At 37.6% G+C, this 22,143-nt stretch overlaps 1 protein-coding gene across 5 annotated transcripts in view; it reads right to left on the bottom strand.

The window, feature by feature from the left end:
* pde2a (phosphodiesterase 2A) overlaps window positions 1-22,143 on the bottom strand; it is a 123,656-nt gene that overhangs the window by 6,368 nt on the left and 95,145 nt on the right. For all 5 annotated transcript variants that reach the window (XM_089121589.1, XM_089121593.1, XM_089121591.1 and 2 more), the window contains 18 exons: window positions 19,677-19,751; window positions 19,083-19,124; window positions 18,840-18,908; window positions 18,476-18,606; window positions 15,953-16,064; window positions 15,588-15,627; window positions 13,934-13,997; window positions 13,612-13,693; window positions 13,357-13,531; window positions 11,833-11,945; window positions 10,615-10,815; window positions 10,461-10,531; window positions 6,571-6,693; window positions 6,397-6,484; window positions 6,263-6,310; window positions 4,748-4,822; window positions 3,736-3,835; window positions 1,886-1,998 (listed from right to left, as the gene is read on the bottom strand). In XM_089121589.1, the coding sequence (XP_088977715.1) occupies window positions 1,886-1,998; window positions 3,736-3,835; window positions 4,748-4,822; window positions 6,263-6,310; window positions 6,397-6,484; window positions 6,571-6,693; window positions 10,461-10,531; window positions 10,615-10,815; window positions 11,833-11,945; window positions 13,357-13,531; window positions 13,612-13,693; window positions 13,934-13,997; window positions 15,588-15,627; window positions 15,953-16,064; window positions 18,476-18,606; window positions 18,840-18,908; window positions 19,083-19,124; window positions 19,677-19,751 (1,722 nt within the window). The remainder of the gene's footprint in view (window positions 1-1,885; window positions 1,999-3,735; window positions 3,836-4,747; window positions 4,823-6,262; window positions 6,311-6,396; window positions 6,485-6,570; window positions 6,694-10,460; window positions 10,532-10,614; window positions 10,816-11,832; window positions 11,946-13,356; window positions 13,532-13,611; window positions 13,694-13,933; window positions 13,998-15,587; window positions 15,628-15,952; window positions 16,065-18,475; window positions 18,607-18,839; window positions 18,909-19,082; window positions 19,125-19,676; window positions 19,752-22,143) is intronic.

The raw sequence follows: 22,143 nt of genomic DNA on the forward strand, positions 1-22,143 counted from the left end.
GTGAGTGAGTGAGTGTGTGAGTGAGTGAGTGAGTGTGTGAGTGAGTGAGTGAGTGTGAGTGAATGAGTGAGTGAGTGAGTGTGTGAGTAATTGAGTGAGTGAATGAGTGAGTGAGTGAGTGAGTGTGTGAGTGAGTGAGTGAGTGTGTGAGTGAGTGAGTGAGTGAGTGAATGAGTGAGTGAGTGTGTGAGTGAGTGAGTGAGTGAATGAGTGAGTGAGTGTGTGAGTGAGTGAGCGAGCGAGTGAGTGAGTGTGTGAGTGAGTGTGTGAGTGAATGTGTGTGTGAGCGAGTGAGTGAATGAGTGAGTGAGTGAGCGAGCGAGCGAGCGAGTGAGTGAGTGTGTGAGTGAGTGTATGAGTGTGTGAGTGAGTGTGTGTGTGAGTGAGTGTGTGAGTGAGTGAGCGAGTGAGTGAGTGTGTGAGTGAGTGTGTGAGTGAATGAGTGTGTGAGCGAGTGAGTGAATGAGTGAGTGAGTGAGTGAGTGTGTGAGTGAATGAGTGTGTGAGCGAGTGAGTGAATGAGTGTGTGAGTGAGTGAGCGAGCGAGTGAGTGTGTGAGTGAGTGTGTGAGTGAATGAGTGAGTGAGTGAGTGAGTATATGAGTGTGTGAGTGAGTGAGCGAGCGAGCGAGTGAGTGAGTGTGTGAGTGAGTGAGTGAGTGAATGAGTGTTTGAGTGTGTGAGTGAGTGAGTGAGTGTGTGTGTGAGTGTGAGTGAATGAGTGAGTGAGTGAGTGTGTGAGTGAGTGAGCGAGCGAGCGAGTGAGTGAGTGTGTGAGTGAGTGTGTGAGTGAGTGAGCGAGCGAGCGAGTGAGTGAGTGTGTGAGTGAGTGAGTGAATGAGTGAGTGAGTGAGTGTGTGAGTGAGTGAGCGAGCGAGCGAGTGAGTGAGTGAGTGTGTGAGTGAGTGTGTGAGTGAGTGAGCGAGCAAGCGAGTGAGTGAGTGTGTGAGTGAGTGAGTGAATGAGTGAGTGAGTGAGTGAGTGAGTGAATGAGTGTTTGAGTGTGTGAGTGAGTGAGTGAGTGTGTGTGTGAGTGTGAGTGAATGAGTGAGTGAGTGAGTGTGTGAGTGAGTGAGCGAGCGAGTGAGTGAGTGAGTGTGTGAGTGAGTGTGTGAGTGAGTGAGCGAGCGAGCGAGTGAGTGAGTGTGTGAGTGAGTGTGAGTGAATGAGTGAGTGAGTGAGCGAGCGAGCGAGTGAGTGAGTGTGTGAGTGAGTGTGAGTGAATGAGTGAGTGAGTGAGTGTGTGAGTGAGTGAGCGAGCGAGCGAGTGAGTGTGTGAGTGAGTGAGTGAGCGAGCGAGCGAGTGAGTGTGTGAGTGAGTGAGTGAGTGTGTGAGTGAGTGAGCGAGCGAGCGAGTGAGTGAGTGAGTGTGTGAGTGAGTGAGTGAGCGAGCGAGCGAGTGAGTGAGTGTGTGAGTGAGTGAGTGTGTGAGTGAGTGAGCGAGCGAGTGAGTGAGTGAGTGTGTGAGTGAATGAGTGAGTGAGTGAGTGAGTGAGTGAGTGAGTGAGTGAGTGTGTGAGTGAGTGAGCGAGCGAGCGAGCGAGTGAGTGAGTGTGTGAGTGAGTGTGAGTGAATGAGTGAGTGAGTGAGTGAGCGAGCGAGCGAGCGAGCGAGCGAGTGAGTGTGTGAGTGTATGAGTGTGTGAGTGAGTGTGTGTGTGAGTGAGTGAGCGAGCGAGTGAGTGTGTGTGTGAGTGAATGTGAGTGAGTGTGAGTGTGTGTGTGAGTGAATGTGAGTGAGTGTGAGTGACTGAAGTGAGTGAGTGAATGAGTGAGCGAGCGAGTGAGTGTGTGAGTGAGTGTGTGAGTCAGAGTGTGTGAGGGAGTGAGTGAGTGAGTGTAAGTGAGTCTGTGTAAGTGACTGAAGTGTGTGTGTGTGTGTGTTACCGCGATCTTCCTGGTGGTCTTCCAGCCTTTGGTCTGGTCTGAGAGGTCACAGGAGGTCATCAGCAGACACAGCAACAGACTGCGATGTGTTTGATTCTTCTGGTTATATCCAACTACACACACACACACACACACACACACACACACACATCATGAAGAGACAGGGATTTCGGGGATTTCTTTAGCTTATTTTGCAGTACTGGTATTAAGGGTGTAACGGTACATGTATTCGTATTGAACCGTTTCGGTTCGAAGCTTCCGGTTCGGTACGCATACAAACCGAACGATTGCTTGGACCATTTTTCCTGCCGGCAAAATTCGTGCTGACGCGGCCAACACAACGTTGTGCAACATCCAAATGGCAAGCGTTATGAAAGCAGAACGAAACTGCGCTATAAATGTGCTTCACGGATCGTTTATCAGTTCGGACCAGCAACATCTGTGCAGCGCGAGCTGATCTCGACCAAGCGACACTGTTACCACACAGCGCTAAGAGATCCGGTAAAGAAAACATTTGAATTTGCCACTCGGGTAATAACATCGCTGCGAGATCTAGTGAGATGCATTCACATTTCTCCATTATTAACCGTAGATCTCTATTAGATCAAACAGCGCTGTCATGGAAACCAGGAGAAACATTGTGCCGTGAATGAACTAGTACTTTCGTCCACAGACCAGCAACATTCACCATGGATTTAATATAGTAACACTAACTGGAACCAGTTTGGCTGGAATGGTGAAATGCTTTCAAGTACTTTACACATCTTTTTCCAGCACTTCAAAATTCAAATATTATATAAATAAATATATATTTAAATGTTATTTTTAATGTGATGACCAAAACATTATTTGTTCATCCTTCAAACATGACCCCCATTTATAAACCTGAAAGTTTCAAGATCTAGGAAAACTCACACTTATTTAAAAATATTTTTTCTTTAAACAAATAGGAAATTTCTCTGGCATTTCTTTCTTTTTGCTGTATCGAAAACGTACCGAACCGTGACTTTAAAACCGAGGTACGTACCGAACCGTGATTTTTGTGTACCGTTACACCCCTAACTGGTATTATATTTCATTAGTTAAAATGACGTCGTCTCCGTGCTCTGGAGTGATTTTACACTTCTGTTATTGGTGAACAAATCACTCGGATCTCTTGACTGAATATCATACTTGAGTTTAAGATCAGCGAGAAGCTACTCAAAATACCCACGACACATCACACTCACAGCGCTAGATTTTTTTTATTCAACTTTTATTTTTTATAACATATTAAATGACTTGTAACATTATTTTTTATCATATAAAAATGAACCTATTTGATACTGTGACTGTAAATGCTTTGACAATACAGGTGGAACGTGTCACATCGATTAAAGCTGCAGTGTTTAGCAGCATCTAGTGGTGAGGTTGCGAACTGCACTTAACAGAAGTTATGATGGCTGACAGGAAGTGATGTCATCGTCTGAGACAGCCGAGAGTAGCACTGAGGTTTCTTTGCAAAGATAAATGATGAAATTAGGTTTACTTTATTATTCAGTAAATAATGTTATTGCAAATATTATATTCATCATTGTGTCGGTGTTTTATTGGCTGACTTCAGCTACAGCTTCTGTGCATAAAGAACAACATAGTGAAACATGGACATAGAAACATGTCAAAATGAGGCGACCCGCGGTGTGTGTAGAGAGAAATGCTCATTCATGCTCATTTCGGTCAACCAATCTGTCAAATATTACACAATACACCTTTAAAAAGACACATTTCAGGAAAGGAGAGAGATCCTGTGGCGTCTCACCATCAGCCATCTTCTACACACACACACACACACACACACACTGGCGTCTCACCGTCGGCCATCTTCTGCAGGTCCTTGAAGATCCTCAGGTGATGAGCCAGATCTGTGGCCAGGATTATATCTCGGATCAGATCCAGCATCCGCTGATAATCCTGGAACGCCGAGAGCAAAGCATCATGGGGCAGCAATGGCGCAGTAAAAGTTAAGAAAACGTAAAAATTTTATTGAATTACATATTAAAGTGAAATACTACGGAGGCGTATTGCATTCACTTGAAGTAAAAAAAATCTACTCTGTTTTTCTGAATTAACGAGTTAATTTTTCATGGAATTTTTTTTTTTTGCTCTGTTTTTCTGAATTAATGAGTTAATTTTTCATGGAATTTTTTTTTGCTCTGTTTTTCTGAATTAACGAGTTAATTCAGAAAAAACAGAGCAAAAACTTTTTTCTCACGAAAAATTAACTCATTAATTCAGAAAAACAGAGCAAAAAAAATTCTCATGAAAAATTAACTCGTTAATTCAGAAAAACAGAGAAAAATAATTTTTCTCATGAAAAATTAACTCATTAATTCAGAAAAACAGAGTAGATTTTTTTTTTCTTCAAGTGAATGCAATACGCCTCCGTAAAATACTATATGATGACGCAATTAGTTAAAGATTTTGAAAGCATATTGCGCAGTTGTGCTTGTTGTATTTGTGACAACGCAATGAAACATGGCAGATTGTCAACAGCATAAGTGTGCCGTAAATGTATGCTTGTTGCTTTTCAATGGATTTATTTTGCTTAGCTAAATAAAACCTTTTGCTTTAACAACAACAACAAGTTTATTTATATAGCACAATTCATTCACTTTACAAAAAGTAAAAACATCATGATAAAATACCAGATACAAACATGCACAAAAAAAAAGATAATAAAGATTTAATAAAAAATAAATAAACAAATTTAAAACTACACAGTATAGCTAATTTTAAGAGCTCAGTCTTAATAAGAACGACCGTAGAATGATTTATTTCTCCTTTCTAAACCAGAAAAAACAAAACAAGATGCAGAAGCTTCACCTTTCTAGAGAACTTCTCAAAGATGTTGCAGCCGTGTGTGTTGAGGATCGCGATGGCCTGAGCGAAGTGATGTCTCTGAAACACACACACACACACACACACACACTGAGTCACTGAGTGTGTTTGAGTCAGTTGACCAGCAGAGGGCAGCAGACGATCACAAGTGTGATGAACCAAACTCTTCAAAGATCTGTCACACACACACACACACACACACACACACACACAACCACTCATCTGTCAATCAACCACAGCAACAGCTTCAGTGTGGCTTTAAAGGATTAGTTGACTTCAGAATTAACATCTCCTGATGATTTCCTCTCCTCCACGTCATCTGAGATGTTCTTCAAGGAAATTAAGGTTTTTGAGGAACACACTCCATATAGTTCTTCTTCTGCCTAAGTCCCGCTTGACCTTTAACCCTGATAACATAATATGTGTCGCATCACAGCTCGAGCAAGACCATGATTATTGGATAAAAGTATATAAATGTGTATTTTGTTGTAAATGTCGCTGGTTTGTCTAGATCAGACTCTTATTCCTCGGCTGGATGCACTGAAACTCACATCTGACCTTTGACCCCATTGAAGACACTATATGGAGAAACCCTGGAGTGTGTTCCTCAAAAACCTTCATTTCTTTTCCACTGAAGAAAGAAAGACATGAACATCTCGGATGACGTGGAGGAGAGTGAACTATCAGGAGATGAAGTGAAGTGAAGTAATTAACATACTGAAAAACAACTGCGCAAAACACGGCTTTAACGTTATTAGACACAATAACTGAAATATAACCAATAAAATATAAAGGGATCGTACTAAAATAGCTAGAACTAAATAAACAAAAGTAGTTATACATACAAAATGAATAAAATAGACGAAAACTCAAAAGTACTAAAACATACTAAAATTAAAAGAACTAATTGAAAATATCAATAAATACTATAATAGCATCTCAATCATACTAAAATAATCCTGGGGATGGGCAACGATTAATCGCATCCAAAATAAAAGTTTGTGTTTACATAATATATGTGTGTATAAGTAATTTGTATATATAAATACCCACACATGCATGTATATATTTAAGAAAAATGTGTTATCAAAATACCAAATATTTATAATTATATATAATATTAATTGTAAATAAATATGTATATGCACATATTTCTTAAATATATACACGCATGTGTGGGTATTTATATATACAGATTAATTATACACACTACACACACATATATTATGTAAACACAAACTTTTATTTTGTTTATTTTCGGGGGTTATTTAAAATTTAATATTTGACAAAATTATTGATCTGTGTTGTGCTACTTTCATGTTATCACTGTGAAGCTGCTTTGATACACTCTGTATTGTGAAAAGCGCTATATAAATAAATGTGACTTGAATTGAATTTTAAATACGATTAATCGCGATTAATCGTTGCCCATCCCGTCATTATGAGTATGAATATCAGCATGTCAACTGTGTGTGTGTGTGTGTGTGTGTGTGTGTGTACCTCCATGACAGATCCCTCTGAACTGTACAGAGCCGCCAGGACGGATTGCTGGAGAAAACAATAAATGCAGAAAACACTTTTCATTTATAACATTTCAAGCACTCGACTCGATCTGCAGTGTGTGTGTGACGTACCGAGTCCACCTGGAAGGAGTTGTTGGTTCCTCGATGGTCCAGATCGTGACACATGCAGGACACAAACAGCGCCAGGATCTCTATATCTCTGCCAGAAACACACACACACACACACACTCAGAAAACACAAACAGCAGCGTCGTCTTCAGTAAATCAGTGTGTGTGTGGTCTTACTCGAGGTAGTTGGCTAGTTCCAGGTTCTTGTAAAGCAGGTAGCAGAAGTGTGAGACGGAGAAGGCGTGCATCCAGTTGTGATACGGAGGGTCTCTGTAGCCCTTCTTCACCATCAGACAAAACCTAAACAACAGCAGAACACACTTTAGTCCACATGAACCTCAGTGACACTCCATCATCCCTCTATGATGTCAGACTTATAGATGAGGCGCTCCGTTGCCTGGCAACAGCATCAGCATCAGCATCAGCAACAGCGAGTCTTTGCTCAGGTGAGATCAAATATACATGAGGTCAACAGAAGACTCAAAGTCAGTGTGTGTAACCACAAGAAAAGCATAATGCTACGTTCACACCGGACGCAAACAGCGACGCTTGACCACTTTTTGTTAATTCTAGGGCTGTCAACTTCAGTCGTTTAGTCGACTAATCAATCGATGCCGTCTTGGTCGACTGACGTTCTTATTGGTCGACCAGTTACTTTTTATATTCTTTTTCTTTTTTTTACCGATAAAAATAATTTTTTTAATGATTCACTCCTTGATATTTATTCCTTTATAAGCAATTATTTATTACTGTATTCTAAATTTAATTAGCCTATGTTTTATCCCCAACTTTAAATGCTTTAATTTAGGCTATTTTTGTAACAGCGCCACAGTTTTAGCGCACACACATAATACACTCGGGAACCGTCCGAGAAATCTAAATCTTTTGTAAAACAAAGACGACCCTTCGGAGGCGAACCGTTTGCCGAGTTTCACCATTTGACGACGGCCGCATTTGTGTTGATGATAAATAGAGCCAGCCTCCAAAAGTTATTAACCGGTCCTGTGATTTTTTTCTCTCTCACGTCACGTCCAGACACGAACTTATGCACATGTCAAGTCAAGTCAAGTCACATTTATTTATATAGCGCTTTTCACAATACAGATTGTATCAAAGCAGCTTCACAGTGATAACATGTAAGTAGCACAACACAGATCAACAACATTGCTAAACACTAAATAAATAACCCCAACTGAGCAAGCTCAAAGCAAGCCAAAAGCAAGGCGACAGTGGCAAGGAACCAAACTCCATCAGATTGGATGGAGAAAAAACCTTGGGAGAACCCAGGCTCAGTCGGGGGCCAGTTCTCCTCTGGCTTACATTCATATTGTTTAAATATAAATATTAAATATAAATATTGTTTATGAATCAAACGGCGCCATAACATATCGCAGGCGTTGAGTCGTCTCATCACAGGCGTTGAGTCGTCTCATCACAGGCGTTGGGGCATCCGAAATCCCCGTGAGAGGCTGGACACAAAACTGGACCTGACGAACGCCATTTTTCTCGGGACAAGTGTCCCGAGATAACAGCAGAAAGGCAGATGGGAAATAATTAGCATAGCTGATGTTCATAATAATTTCCGTTATAACTCACAAACTCTCCGTAACCCGAACTCTCCGCAACCCAACCATACGCGCCGACCCGTTTGTCTAAGAGGCTGTCGAGCCCCACTGGTGCGTTAAGCAGTTTCAGTGGCAAACGGTTCCGTATGGCATAACAGAGGACTAGAAGGTAAGCATTATGTGAATGCTTGACTAAAGAGATGCGTCTTTAATCTAGTTTTGAACTGTGTCAGCGAGTCAGAGGCTCGGACCGTATCGGGAAGGCCATTCCAGAGTTTTGGAGCTAAATGCGAGAACGCCCTCCCTCCTTTACTGGACTTCGATATCCTAGGAATGACCAGAAGCCTTGAATTTAGTGATCTTAAGGAACGCGGTGGATTGTAGGGCGAAAGAAGGTCCGTTAAGTACATAGGTGCTAAACCATTTAGGGCTTTATAGGTCAGTAGTAGTATTTTGTAGTTGATGCGGAACTTAATAGGTAACCAGTGTAGAGATGATAAAATCGGTGTTATATGATCATATTTTCTTGACCTAGTAAGAACTCTAGCAGCTGCATTTTGTACTAACTGTAGCTTGTTTATTGAGGATGCAGGACAACCAGCTAATAAAGCATTACAGTAATCTAGTTCCTGTATCAGTAATCACAGTACAGTAATCTAGTACATGTATGTTGGTTGTCTTTACATCATAATAATATTTCATATAATCTAGATATGGAAATGCTTTTAACAAAACTAAACATCAGTGCTCACATGTATAGTCTATTACTAATACTTTCTGTTTTTATTTTTTATTTATTTATTTTTTCTCCCTTGTTACTGTATTTTTTATTTTTTTTTAAAAAGCCTCCCGTGGACAGGTGTTGAAAATTAGCATGTATGCTATAATCACTAAAAACAAATGCATATGGCTCGTCCAATGTCCATATCGAAATAAAGATATAAATAAAATAAAAAAATAAAAAAATTCAAAAGTGTCTTCTATATAGAAATAAAGTTTTAAGTGATAAAATATTTGCTTTGTTGTGCATAAGAATCCCACCATGCATTTAGTCATATTACAAAATTATTTACTGAAGCATCCAGATCCTTCACCACGTGAGCAAGCAGCAGGCTCCTGATTGGTTAACGCGGCGCGAATTGACGCCAAAGTTCAGATTTTTCAACTCGGCGCGAATTCGCATTAAACGTGTGAGTGCACAAATAGCACTAAATAAATCATTCACGCTTAACGCGCCAGATGCTCAATTCGCGCCAATAGCGTCATTCGCGTCACAGGAATTTTTTACTCTTTGCATTGACTGAACATTGAAATCATTCGCGCCTGACACGCTATTCGCCTCCGGTGTGAACGTAGCATTAGACAGGAAATGATATCACAGACATGATTATGCGTCACGGTCAGTATTCAGATTTTATAGTTGGAGTTGTCCAAAGAAATGTATTTAATTTGTATGACATTTTTATGATCAGGGTTAGAGTCGTCAAAATAATTAGATTTAATTTGCATGATATTTTTTAACATCAAAAATGTGTAAAAAAAAAATAAAATAAAATAAAATATATATATATATATATTAGGGCTGTCAGTTTAACGCGTTATTAACGGCGTTAACGCAAACACATTTTAACGGCGTTCATTTTTTTATCGCGCGATTAACGATTCTATTTGTCCTAGCAAACTTTGTAGTTTTTTCACATGCTTTTGCAACAGGACGCGGCATGCATCCCGATACATTTCGGCGTCTCGCGCTCGTCATCCACTCAAAGCCGGCTCGCAAGCCCAAACGTGTGCCTGTTGTTTTTTTCCGTTCTAGCTAGATCCGAAATGAAGCCATTGAAATGAATGGGTTCAGAACGCAGCACGAGGACGTTTTGTGCCACACACACTCGTTTCGGCTTGCGAGCCGGCCAAATATTAACGTTACGTTTTGAGTGGGTGACGAGCGCGAGACGCCGAAATGGATGCCAAATGGTCCCATTGACAAGACCAAGTGATCTGTGTGTTTTGTCGTTGTGAACTGAGCGATCATCATCGCAGCACGTCCAGTCTGAAACACCACTTGATGATGATTATAATGATTATCTGATTATTTATATATGTTAGTGTGAATTTGAACAATATTCCAATGTTATTTTCAATAATAATTAAAAAAAAAACATTTGCACTAAACAAGCCGATCCACTTTTCCATGTTGACAAGAGCATTAAAGTGAGAAAAAAAAATAATGTAACATAAAGAAATCAAAAGAGATTTAGAATAGATAAAAATGAGTTAACTATGACATTAATGCGATTAAATATTTGAATCGTTTGACAGCACTAATATAAATATATATATTCCTCTTTTACATATTTTCGATGGTAAAAAATATCATGCAAATTAAATCTAATTATTTTGACGACTCTAACCCTAACCTATATACTGTATATATGATTGAGAGGTGTAGAGGTGTATATTAAATGACTTTTCGAAGAAGGACAGGTGTGTGTGTGTGTGTACCTGGCTAGCGTGCGCAGGTCGATCTTATAGGTGTTTATGAAGCCCATGTCTTCAAACATGCTCAGAACGCCCTGCGAGAGACAGACAGACAGACAGACGTCACCAGTGTTTTTCGTCAGTGGGTCCATGTGAATCCGGTTGTGTGTGTCGGTACCATCGGTGTGCTGTCGTCCGACAGAGATCGCGGCGTATAAACGAACTCTGCAAAGTTGGGGTGGATTATTTGGACCGGCTCAATGCCCGTGGACAGAAGTTTAGTGACCTCTTCCTCCGACACCTTCATATGGTACATCATCATTTCATTGGCCAGATGACTGCGGAACTGAGCCTCGTGGACCTTCTTATACAGGAGAGACTGACACACACAGATATAAGTAAATAAACACATGTATATAAACACAAATGCATTATATGAAGAGTTCAGATGCAAAAGCCTCTAAGTGCCATTTGAAATTTTCTTCTAGAATGATGGTTTTTATCAAGCTTGTATATTTAAGTTCAGTGATTTCACTTAAATGACAACGATAATTACCTATTAATTGTTATTTAAGTGAAATTACTGAACTTAAATATACAAGCTTGATAAAAATCATCATTAAAGAAGAAAATTTCAAATGTCATTTAGAGGCTTTTGCATCTGAACTCTTCATATATACACTCACCTAAAGGATCATTAGGAACACATACTAATACTGTGTTTCGTGGCATTGATTCAACAAGCATTCTTTAGAGATGTCGGCCCATATTGATAGGATAGCATCTTGCAGTTGATGGAGATTTGTGGGATGAAGCTCCCGTTCCACCACATCCCAAAGATGCTCTATTGGGTTGAGATCTGGTGACTGTGGCGGCCATTTTACTACAGTCAACTCATTGACATGTTCAAGAAACCAATTTGAAATGATTCATGGTCATTATCCTGCTGGAAGTAGCCATCAGAGGATGGGGACATGGTGGCCATAAAGGGATGGACATGGTCAGAAACAATGCTCAGGTGGGCCGTGGCATTTAAACGATGGCCAATTGGCACTAAGGGGCCTAAAGTGTGCCAAGAAAACCATTACACCACCACCACCAGCCCAACAGTGGGAACAAGGCATGTTCTCATTCTGTTTATCTGAATGTCTCAACAGAAATCCAGACTCATCAGACCAGGCAACATTTTCCCAGTCTTCAACCGTCCAGTTTTGCAAACTGTCGCCTCTTTTTCCTATTTGTTTTAAATCCCCTTTCTTCCCCATTCTGACATTCAGTTTGGAGTTCAGGAGATTGTCTGAAGCAACTGCCATGTGATTGGTTGATTAGATAATTGAAACAGGTGTCCCTAATAATCCTTTAGGCGACCAACATTTAGTGATGTAGAAACTCGTACATGAGCGATACTGATGCCACAGTAAATGGAGAAGGCCGTCGCCAGATCCTCATCAAAACGATTGAACCACGGGCCGTTAGTTTTATTCACCAGTTCAGCCACTCCAATCACCTCTGATGAGAAAGCAAAGAGTCAGAGAAACACACAGACAGAGTTCGATGCTCTCGTCGGCCCTGAGGTCATACGTCAACATTGCTTTCACTCAAAAGTCTCTGATTGCCCTCAACATCTCTGCAAGCAAAACATCACTCACACACACACACTAAGAAAGATAATGCCCTCGAGCACACACACATTTAATATGTCACACTCCGCTTTCAGTTCATTCTCCATGAAGCAGTTAATTGTTGGTGGTAATTGTGTTTGTGACGTGACTGAACCTTCACTGCAAATCTACAGCAGCTTTCACTAGTATACTCTATAAAAAACACATTTTCAGAACTAAAAATATTAAAGTTTGTTTTACAAGAAAAGAATATATCTATATCTAGATAAACAAGATATTATATCAGTCTTTCATCTTCAAAATTTCATGCATAAATCAATTATAACTTATGACATTTCTTTGTATATATATATATATATATTTTAATTTTTTATTGAATTTTCATATAATACAAATATAACAATACATCAACCACGCCCAAAAAAAATTTATAATAATAATAAAATAAATAAATAAAATAAAAATAAAAACTCAAAAAAAATAAAAATAAAAATAAAAACATGCATAAAATAACAATTACAAAAGATAAAGAGAGTGACAAAATAAGGTTAAAAGTCCAGAAATTCACAAGCAAATATCTTGAATTTCGCCAAATCCTACACCATTTTTTTTCAGTGTAATCTACATTAGAGCCAGACCGATATATATCGGCAGACTGATATTATCGGCCGATATTAGGCATTTTCCAAACTATCGGTATCGGCAGTTATAATGGCCGATAAATGAATATTTCAAAAATAAAATAAAAACGGACGAAACTCGCTTGAACCATGTCATGAGTGTTGGAGTTGTATAGTTTGTCCACCAGAGGGCGCTCTACACCGTTCCTGTTGGCAACACTCGTTGAGTTGGTCACGAGACATACAAAATAACATCCCCATTAGTTCTCTTAACTCAAATAAGCATGACAAAATTTGTGACTATCATGTCCAGTTTCAAATAACTAAATAAAATATCGGCCGATATATCGGAATATCGGATTTTAAAACCCAAAAATATTTGTATCGGTATCGGCCTTCAAAATCCTTTATCGGTCGGGCTCTAATCTACATGTTTTTTTTTTTTTTTTACCAAACAATGACATCCCTCTACAGGAAGTGACATCATTTTGGAGGGAAATGAACATGGATTCTGTGATGTCACTATTATCAACAGTACTCTTGCAGATTAAATCTAGCTCTTTTTTAACATCCGGTTCATTTTGTGTGCATTATCACGTTATAATTAATAAAGTTACTACATTTGTGTGTGTGTGATGACACTGTGAAGGCAAAGTGTCCAGGACTGCGGTGTCTGACCTTCGTTCTCGTCCTTGATGGGGAAGCAGAGGATGTTCCTGGTCCTGAAGCCGGTGCTGTCGTCCACGCCGCGGTAGAACAGAGGATGGGAATACGCATCCTTGATGTTCAGGATCTTCCCAGTGGTGGCCACATGACCAGCGATGCCCTGATCCGCCGGGATACGAAACTCCTTCTGTTTATTACAGAGAGAGAGAGACACTTACTCAGCTCTAGAATAACACACACACGCACACACACACACACTCAGCGCACCTCGTCATCGCTCACGACTCCTCCATCAAACACTTTGGCCACCAGTTCATGACTGACTCGATCCAGCAGGAACACTGAACAACTGAGAGATAAAGAGAGAAAACACGGAAATAATACTAAATAAGTGTGTGTGTGTGTGTGTGTGTGTGTAATCTGTTTGATTAAATGTTACAATATTTGACTGGAGGTAATTGATATTTATGAGGTTGCTGTTCTTGTCATGCAAACAGTTGCAAGACTGGAATTGGCTTGGACCAAACCCAAAACGATCAGAGGCGTAATTAAGTGTGTGTGTGTGTGTGTGTGTGTGTGTGTTCCTCACATCTCAGCATTGCTCAGGTTTCTGGCCTCGACGATGATCTCCTGCAGTAATACAGACACGTCATCTGAACGAGAGAGACACACAGTTAAATAAAGTGAAGCTGCTTCACACACACACACACACACACTCACAGCTTCATCCACATCCACACGGAAGCTGAGAGCGGTTTAATCTCCACGTGAAAACATCCTATAATGTGACTGGAATCTATTTATGAGTTTGATTTTATCGCTGTAAACTTTTCTTACATTAAAAGTATTAAATGACTGATGAAAGAGGAAACACAGCCTGTCTCAAACTACAGATAAACATTACCCATCATCCCACACGGCCTCGACGTCATCAGCGAAATGATGTTTACATATGTAACCCTCAGGAGTCACACTTGTTATCTTCCCGGTCAAAAGTGACCGGACACCTAAAAATTTAATTTCCTCCATCCCAGTAAAACCAATGCAATTTATTTTTGTTCTATAATATTTATTCTTTGTAATTTAGTATTTTGAGACAATTTGATTGAATTTATTAATATTTATGGTTTATTTTTGCCATGGAAAAATATATATATTTTTCTATATATATTATTTTTTTCAAAAAATTATTAATGCAGTATTTTAGTTATTATATCGAGTCTAGGCCTTCAGAAAAAAAATATTTTTTGAAGAAAATTAGCACCATCTGGTTACAGTATAGAGAAAAAGCGTAGAATCATGGTGTAACCACTAGATGGCATGTACAGCTCTCTATGGAGAGGCATGTGAATTCCCCAGCTGTTAATGAACACATTTTTTTTTTTGGTGGATTTAAATATATAGTTGAAACAATCTCAAAAACTATTTTTTATTTTAAAAAAATGTGAAAAATGTAATAAAAATTTGTGAATTTTTGTCAATTTCCCATTTTATTTCCTATGGGGGTCATTTTTGACCAAAGACCACAAGTGTGACTATTTTTTTTAAGACCACTTAGCATGCTCAGATCATGACCTTAATTTTTTTGTGTGTTCACATACATAATGCCATAAAAGTCACTAAGTTTCGTAACATTACGATGAAGCTGTGATTTTTAAAAATTCAAAACATACTTTTTGTAATCAAAATGTATTGGTGTGTATGTGTATAAAAGTGTGTTTGTATGTGTGTGTGTGCACTCTAGATGTTGTAGAGTGTCACTCCTTTCCTGCGGTGTACTTTTTTTCAGAATTGTGGCCGATTTGTAGATTGCACGTACAAAAATTCAGAGAATTATTTTTTTTTTGTCAATTTCCCATTCATTTCCTATGGGGGTCATTTTTGACCGAAGAGCACAAGCGTGACTATTTTTTTTTAAGACCACTTAGCATGCTCAGATCATGACCTCAATTTTTTTGTGTGTTCACATACATAATGCCATAAAGTCACCAAGTTTCATAACATTGCGATAAAGCTGTGATTTTTAGAAATTCAAAATCGGTCAGAAATGACCAAAGAGCACCTGAGGGTTAAATATGCTCATATGTTCAACTTTATATAAAGAGCTGGTGATAATAGCAGATGGTTGGTTTATGATGACAGATAATGAAGACAAGTTAATAATCTTACAGATGATTCATTCACAATCAGACTATGAACATGAATTATGTTAAACATTCAGATTCATTCATAGTTTGACTCACCGAGGTGTGTGAAGAGATTCTTAGCCACTTGAAGCAGAGCCTGAACAAAGACACAATGACAAATGTGTGTGTGAGTGTGTGTGTGTGAGCAGATCAGATGAAGCACATGCGCTTGGACACGAGCACAACTCATGATGTGTTCAGCCGGATCCGGGCCGTATCCAGACCAGATGAAGGTCCTGGACTGCACTAGACTAGACTCTCCCATCGGCACGGATCCTCAACAGACCAGTCTCCGTGTGTGTGTGTGTGTGTGTGTGTGTGTGTGTGTGTGCATATATACCTGCTCCAGCTGCAGTGATGAGCACTAAAGCATTAGCATACAGACGTCTCTTAAAGGTACAGTAGCAGAAGCGTATCCTCACCTGACACTCGAATTTGAGCTTCTGCTCCTTCTGGAAGGCCAGTGTGCTGGTCAGGACCGTCGACGTGTAACAGAAGCAGTGTTGAATCACGTGCTCGTCCGCGTCCATGTACCTGAACACACACACACACCAGTACTGCATCAAAAACACACACATTATGTTTACATCTGAGGTCAAGAGGTCAAACTAAATATTATATGAGCTTTCATTTTACACACACACTCACTCACTCACTTACATTCACACACACACACACACACACACACACACCACAGCGTCTAAATGTCCTCCAGAACTGAAATATGAAAAGAACGACAGAACGAGACAAACAGATGGAGAGATGAACCGAGAGAAATTCAATATGAAATATCAAACGGTCAGATCTCGGCGAGAGGAGTTTCATTTCCGTTATCAACGCGAGACGCCACGTTCAGTCCAGATACACACACACACACACACACACACACACACACACACTCGTTCAGACCCCAGATTTTATTAGCACACAAACTCTGATGGAATATCAGTCAAACGTAGAAACTGTGATACACTACAATTCAAGTTTGGTGTCAGTAAAATTATATAAAATATACTTTAATACAGTTTTTGCACATGAACACACAAACAGGTTTAACTATAATAGCTCACACTAAATATTATACGAGCTGTTTCACTGTACTTTTATCGGAACTGTTTAACACATGATTTATGGGGTTTTGTCGATTGTTGCAGCAATAAAATATCAATGAACATCTAGGTCAATGTCAAAATTGATCTTAAATTAAAGTTAATTTTTCACAAGTATATATTCTAATCATTATCATAAATGCTACAGTATAATTAGGGCTGTGCAAAGATTAATCGCATACAAAATAAAAGTTTGTGTTTACATAATATTATTTTGTGTGCTGTGTTATGTTATTTTGTATATATAAATGCACATGCATGCATATATTTAAGAAAATGTGTTATTCATATTTTAAATATTTATACTTATATATAATATAGATTATGTATTTATATATTATTTACATATGTATTTATATATATCCCTCAGGTGCTCTTCGTTTCGGAGTCATCCTGGTCAAAAGTGACCGGACACCTAAAAATTAAATTTCCTCCATCCCAGTAAAACCAATGCAATTTATTTTTGTTCTATAATATTTATTCTTTGTAATTTAGTATTTTGAGACAATTTGATTGAATTTATTAATATTTATGCATTATTTATGGTCTATTTTTGCCATGGAAATGTATATATATATATATATATATATATATATATATATATATATATATATATATTTCTATATACATATTATTTTTTTCAAAAAATTATTAATGCAGTATTTTAGTTTAATATAGAGTCTAGGCCTTCAGAAAAATTTTTTTTTGAAGAAAATTAGCACCATCTGGTTACAGTATAGAGAAAAAGCGTAGACTCATGGTGTGACCACTAGATGGCATGTACAGCTCTCTATGGAGAGGCATGTGAATTAACCAGATGTTTATGAACACATTTTTTTTTGTGTGTGGATTTGAATATATTGTTGAAACGATCTCAAAAAAATAATAATAAAAATTTGTGAATTTTTGTGTCTTTGTCAATTTCCCATTCATTTCCTATGGGGGTGATTTTTGTTTTTTAAGACCACTTAACATGCTCAGATCATGACCTCAATTTTTTTGTGTGTTCACATACATAATGCCATAAAAGTCACCAAGTTTCGTACAATTCGGATGAAGCTGTGATTTTTAGAAATTCAAAACAGAAAATTTCTCGTTCAGAAATGACCAAAGAGCACCTGATATATATATATATATATATATATCTACAAAATAATTACACACAGCACACACACATATATTATATAAACACAAACGTTTATTTTAGATGCGATGAATTGCAAATTAATCTTTGCACAGCCCTAATTATAATATATAATACAATTTGATATGTGTGACAGTAAAGACATTTATAATGTAACAAGATTAGATTCAAGAGAAGATGTTTGCAGATCATTTTGTATTTTTTTACCAATTCGAAGGCTTTTGAAACTTTGCTTACTTTGATTTCTTCTAGGACTAATATTCAGTGTTGGACAGGTTTATTAATGAACACACACCTGTGTATGATGTGTAGAGATGTTAAGAGTTGTTAAAGAGTTAACGTATCTCTGCGTTACTTTCTTTAAAAACTTTTAAAAGTCACGTAAAAAAGTTACATTTAATTGAGAGAATGTTAAGTACATGAGGACATTTTTAAATTCAATGTTTTATTCACATATTCAGTATTATTTTAATAGTTGATAATTCACAAGTGACCCTAAAATTAATAGAATCACTGTATAAGAAGACATAAAAAATCAAAAATGTCAAATATGTCTGTTTTATCCATAAGGTCTGGCATGGGCTTGCAATAAATGACACTTTACAGTATATTCACACAGAGAACAGATGATTTACACTGCAGGAATATCTCATATATAGTGATAAAGCAGGATTCAGTGTTGACTCACACACCTCAGTCCGCCGAGCTTGTTGAAAGTGCACGCTAGCGCCACCACCTGACCTCTGGCCTGACTGACGACGGGAACACACAGCATCGAGCTCGGCTCGAACCCCAGCAGACTGCTCAATAACCCACGCTCCTCCTGCACACACACAACCAAACACGCGGATCAGTGTGTGTGTGTGTGATCCGGATTAAAGTGAAGGATAGTGACAGCTTCTCCGCCAGCTGAACACAGCTCTTTAACACACATGATCTGTCTGTGCTCATAATTAGCTGGTTTTGGAGAGCTGTCAGCTGGGAATGAATGAAAAGCATTATTACTAGCAACAGCTGTGTGTGTGTCCGTGTGTGTGTGTGTCCGTGTGTACCGACCTGGCTGACGTCCTGTAATGTAATGGATTTCTTTGTCTCCACCACCTGCCCGAAGCGGCCGAACATGAGCTTCAGAGAGACAGACAATCAGACCATTTTCACACACATTTATATTTAGGTTTATTTGCAGATGCAATTATCCCAAGCGACTTGCATTGAATTCAAGGACAAGGTGTGTGTTTAATTTGACTCAAACCCACGACCTTTCAGAACACACACTCGCAACAGAAAAGAGAAACTTACGGGGAAACTGATTTCCTCTTCCAAAACTTTATCACCAACAACCTGCAGAGAAAATACAGTGGTGTGAATAAGTTTGGACACCCATGCTAAAGTTGCCTAAAAAGAGGAATAAAAAATCATTTTTTGGATATTGATCTTAATGCCTTAATTAGAAAAATTAGGAAAACTCCAACCTTTAAGGACACCAATTTTCTTTGTGAATGAATAATGTATCATAAATAAATAAATGTTTTTCCTTAAAATACAGGGTGCATAAGTCTGGGCACCCCTATGTTAAATTCCCATAGAGTCAGGCAGATTTTTATTTTTAAAAGCCAGTTATTTCATGGATCCAGGATAATATGCATCCTGATAAAGTTCCCTTGGCCTTTGGGATTAAAATATCCCCACATCATCACACACCTTCTACCACACCTGGAGATTGGCATGGTTTTACTTCAGTTAGCCTAATTTGATTTGCATTGAAAGATGATCTTATGGAAAGTACCCCATGCCAATCTCTAGGTGTGGTGGAAGGTGTGTGATGATGTGGGGATATTTTAATACACTGTAAGAGTGTCTGTTTACCTGTGTGTGTGTGTGTGTGTGTGTTACCTGACAGAAGAGCTGCTGATTGTCTTCAGACACGAGTAGTAAACAGCAGCACTGCGACTGAGTCTCTTTCTGCAACTGAAACAGAAATAAACACACATCAGAGTCCCCCTTACGAAAAAGAAGTTTACTCAAGTGTGCCATTAGTATACTTCTTTTAAACTAAAAATAAGAAAGTATACTTTCAGTTTATTTTTCCTGTACTTCTCAAAATTATACTTCAAATTACACTTAAGTGTACTTGACTTATAATGAGAGAAAAGCAAGTATATTTGTCCTGTTCTTGTACTCAATCTTTTGATCCAGAAATACTTAAAAGTATAATTAAGTATTCAAAGTATACTTGTAAAAAGTAAACTACTAGCATACCCATAAATTCACTTGCAGTACACATGAGATACATAATTATGAACTAGTTGTGCACTTACTGTTACACTTATAGTACACTTAAACATATACTTTTATGTACTAAAAGTGGGCCAATTTAGTCCCAAGCGGTATTAAAATAGTACACTTACAAGTTTACTACTACATAGTGACATTAGTATACTTACTACATAATGTATACTTAAAAATATACTTGAACATTACTTAAGTATACTACATAAAATGAACTTGAAATATACTTCTTTTTCGTAATCACATCCACACAAACACACTCAGTGTTATCAAACACACACCATCACTGTTGAAGCTGCTTTGGTACAATCTGTATTGTGAAAAGCGCTTTATAAATATATGTGACTTGACCTTTTGTGTCAATTTGTTTGTATTTTCTTTTAGTGGCAACTTATGTGGCATTATTGCAAATTTATTTGGGATTACTGCAAATTTATAAAACATTACTTAAAAATACCTCGAACAACAACAAAAATAATTCTAAACTTTGACAAAATACTGATTTAATGTATTTTAAATGTTTAAATATATATATGCATAACAAAAGCTGTTATAAGAGCAGTAAGTCACATTTAGAAAAATGAATGGATCTCAATGGGGCCTCTGCTGGAAGTATATGGTAATTACACTTTCTGCCTAAAACTATATTATCTACAAAAAAAAAAATCTAATCAAACACCTAGATCAATATCCAGAAACAACTCATATTTAAATTTGATCATCATTAATGTTTTTTTTTTCATATTTATGCTAATGCTGTAGTTGAGGATTTCTGCAGTAAATAGCTACAAAAGTACTTCATATCAAAAATATAGATGAGAAGTAACTGAAAAAAAAAATGATATATAATTTGTATTACTAAAATGTATATTTTTTGTACAATAGCTCTATGCATCTTTGGGGTCATATGAGTGTAAACAGGAAACTAAGACCATATGAGGGTTAATGGTTGCAGCCGTAAAATCCCAATAAATATCTTTATTTGTTAATGAAACTTATGGCAAAAATATACAGAAAACATGATCGATTTCCATGACATTTCCAGGCCTCGCTATTTTAAAGGATTTTCAATATTCCCTGTAAAAATTGTTCTAGTTACTAGCTTTAACTATAACCACAGGAAAAATGCATATGAACGTGTTAATTTGTATCAAATTAAAAACATGATGAATGCACTAGAAAGACAGATCTAGGTATTCTGAATTCACAAAAGGAAAGAAAATGAGGACAGATAGAAACTAAACTGCAGAATGATCTGACAGCGAGATATTAAATCAGACATTAACACAAACAGATCCAGCGAGCTGAAAGATGAGCGCAGACGGCTCTTTACCTTCTGAAAGACGACAGCCAACATTCATTCTTCAAACCAGCAAATCGGAAAATGTTTTCCCGTAATTCAGACTGAACGGCGTAACGTAATCGTATCATTTCAGGAGTATTGAATCCTGGAGATTCAATTAGGTTAAGCAATAACTCAGAAAGTGGTTACGAATCAAAAACCTGTGTGTGTGTGTGTGTGTCATCATACGGAGGTGTATTGCATTCACTTGAAGAAAAAAAATCTACTCTGTTTTTCTGAATTAACGAGTTAATTTTTCATGAGAAAAAAAAATTTGCTGTTTTTCTAAATTAATGAGTTAATTTTTCATGAGAAAAATTTTTTTTTGCTCTGTTTTTCTGAATTAACGAGTTAATTTTTCATGAGAAAATTTTTTTTTGCTGTTTTTCTGAATTAACGAGTTAATTTTTCATGAGAAAATTTTTTTTTGCTGTTTTTCTGAATTAACGAGTTAATTTTTCATGAGAAAAAAATTTGCTCTGTTTTTCTGAATTAATGAGTTAATTTTTCATGAGAAAATTTTTTTTTGCTGTTTTTCTGAATTAACTCATTAATTCAGAAAAACAGAGCAAAATAGTTTTTCTCATGAAAAATTAACTCATTAATCCAGAAAAACAGAGCAAAAAAATTTTTCTCATGAAAAATTGACTCATTAATTCAGAAAAACAGAGCAAAAAATTTTTTTCTCATGAAAAATTAACTCATTAATTCAGAAAAACAGAGCAAAAA

Source organism: Pimephales promelas, chromosome 16 (assembly GCF_988280905.1).
Source record: "Pimephales promelas chromosome 16, fPimPro1.hap1.1, whole genome shotgun sequence".
Lineage (NCBI taxonomy): Eukaryota > Metazoa > Chordata > Actinopteri > Cypriniformes > Leuciscidae > Pimephales > Pimephales promelas.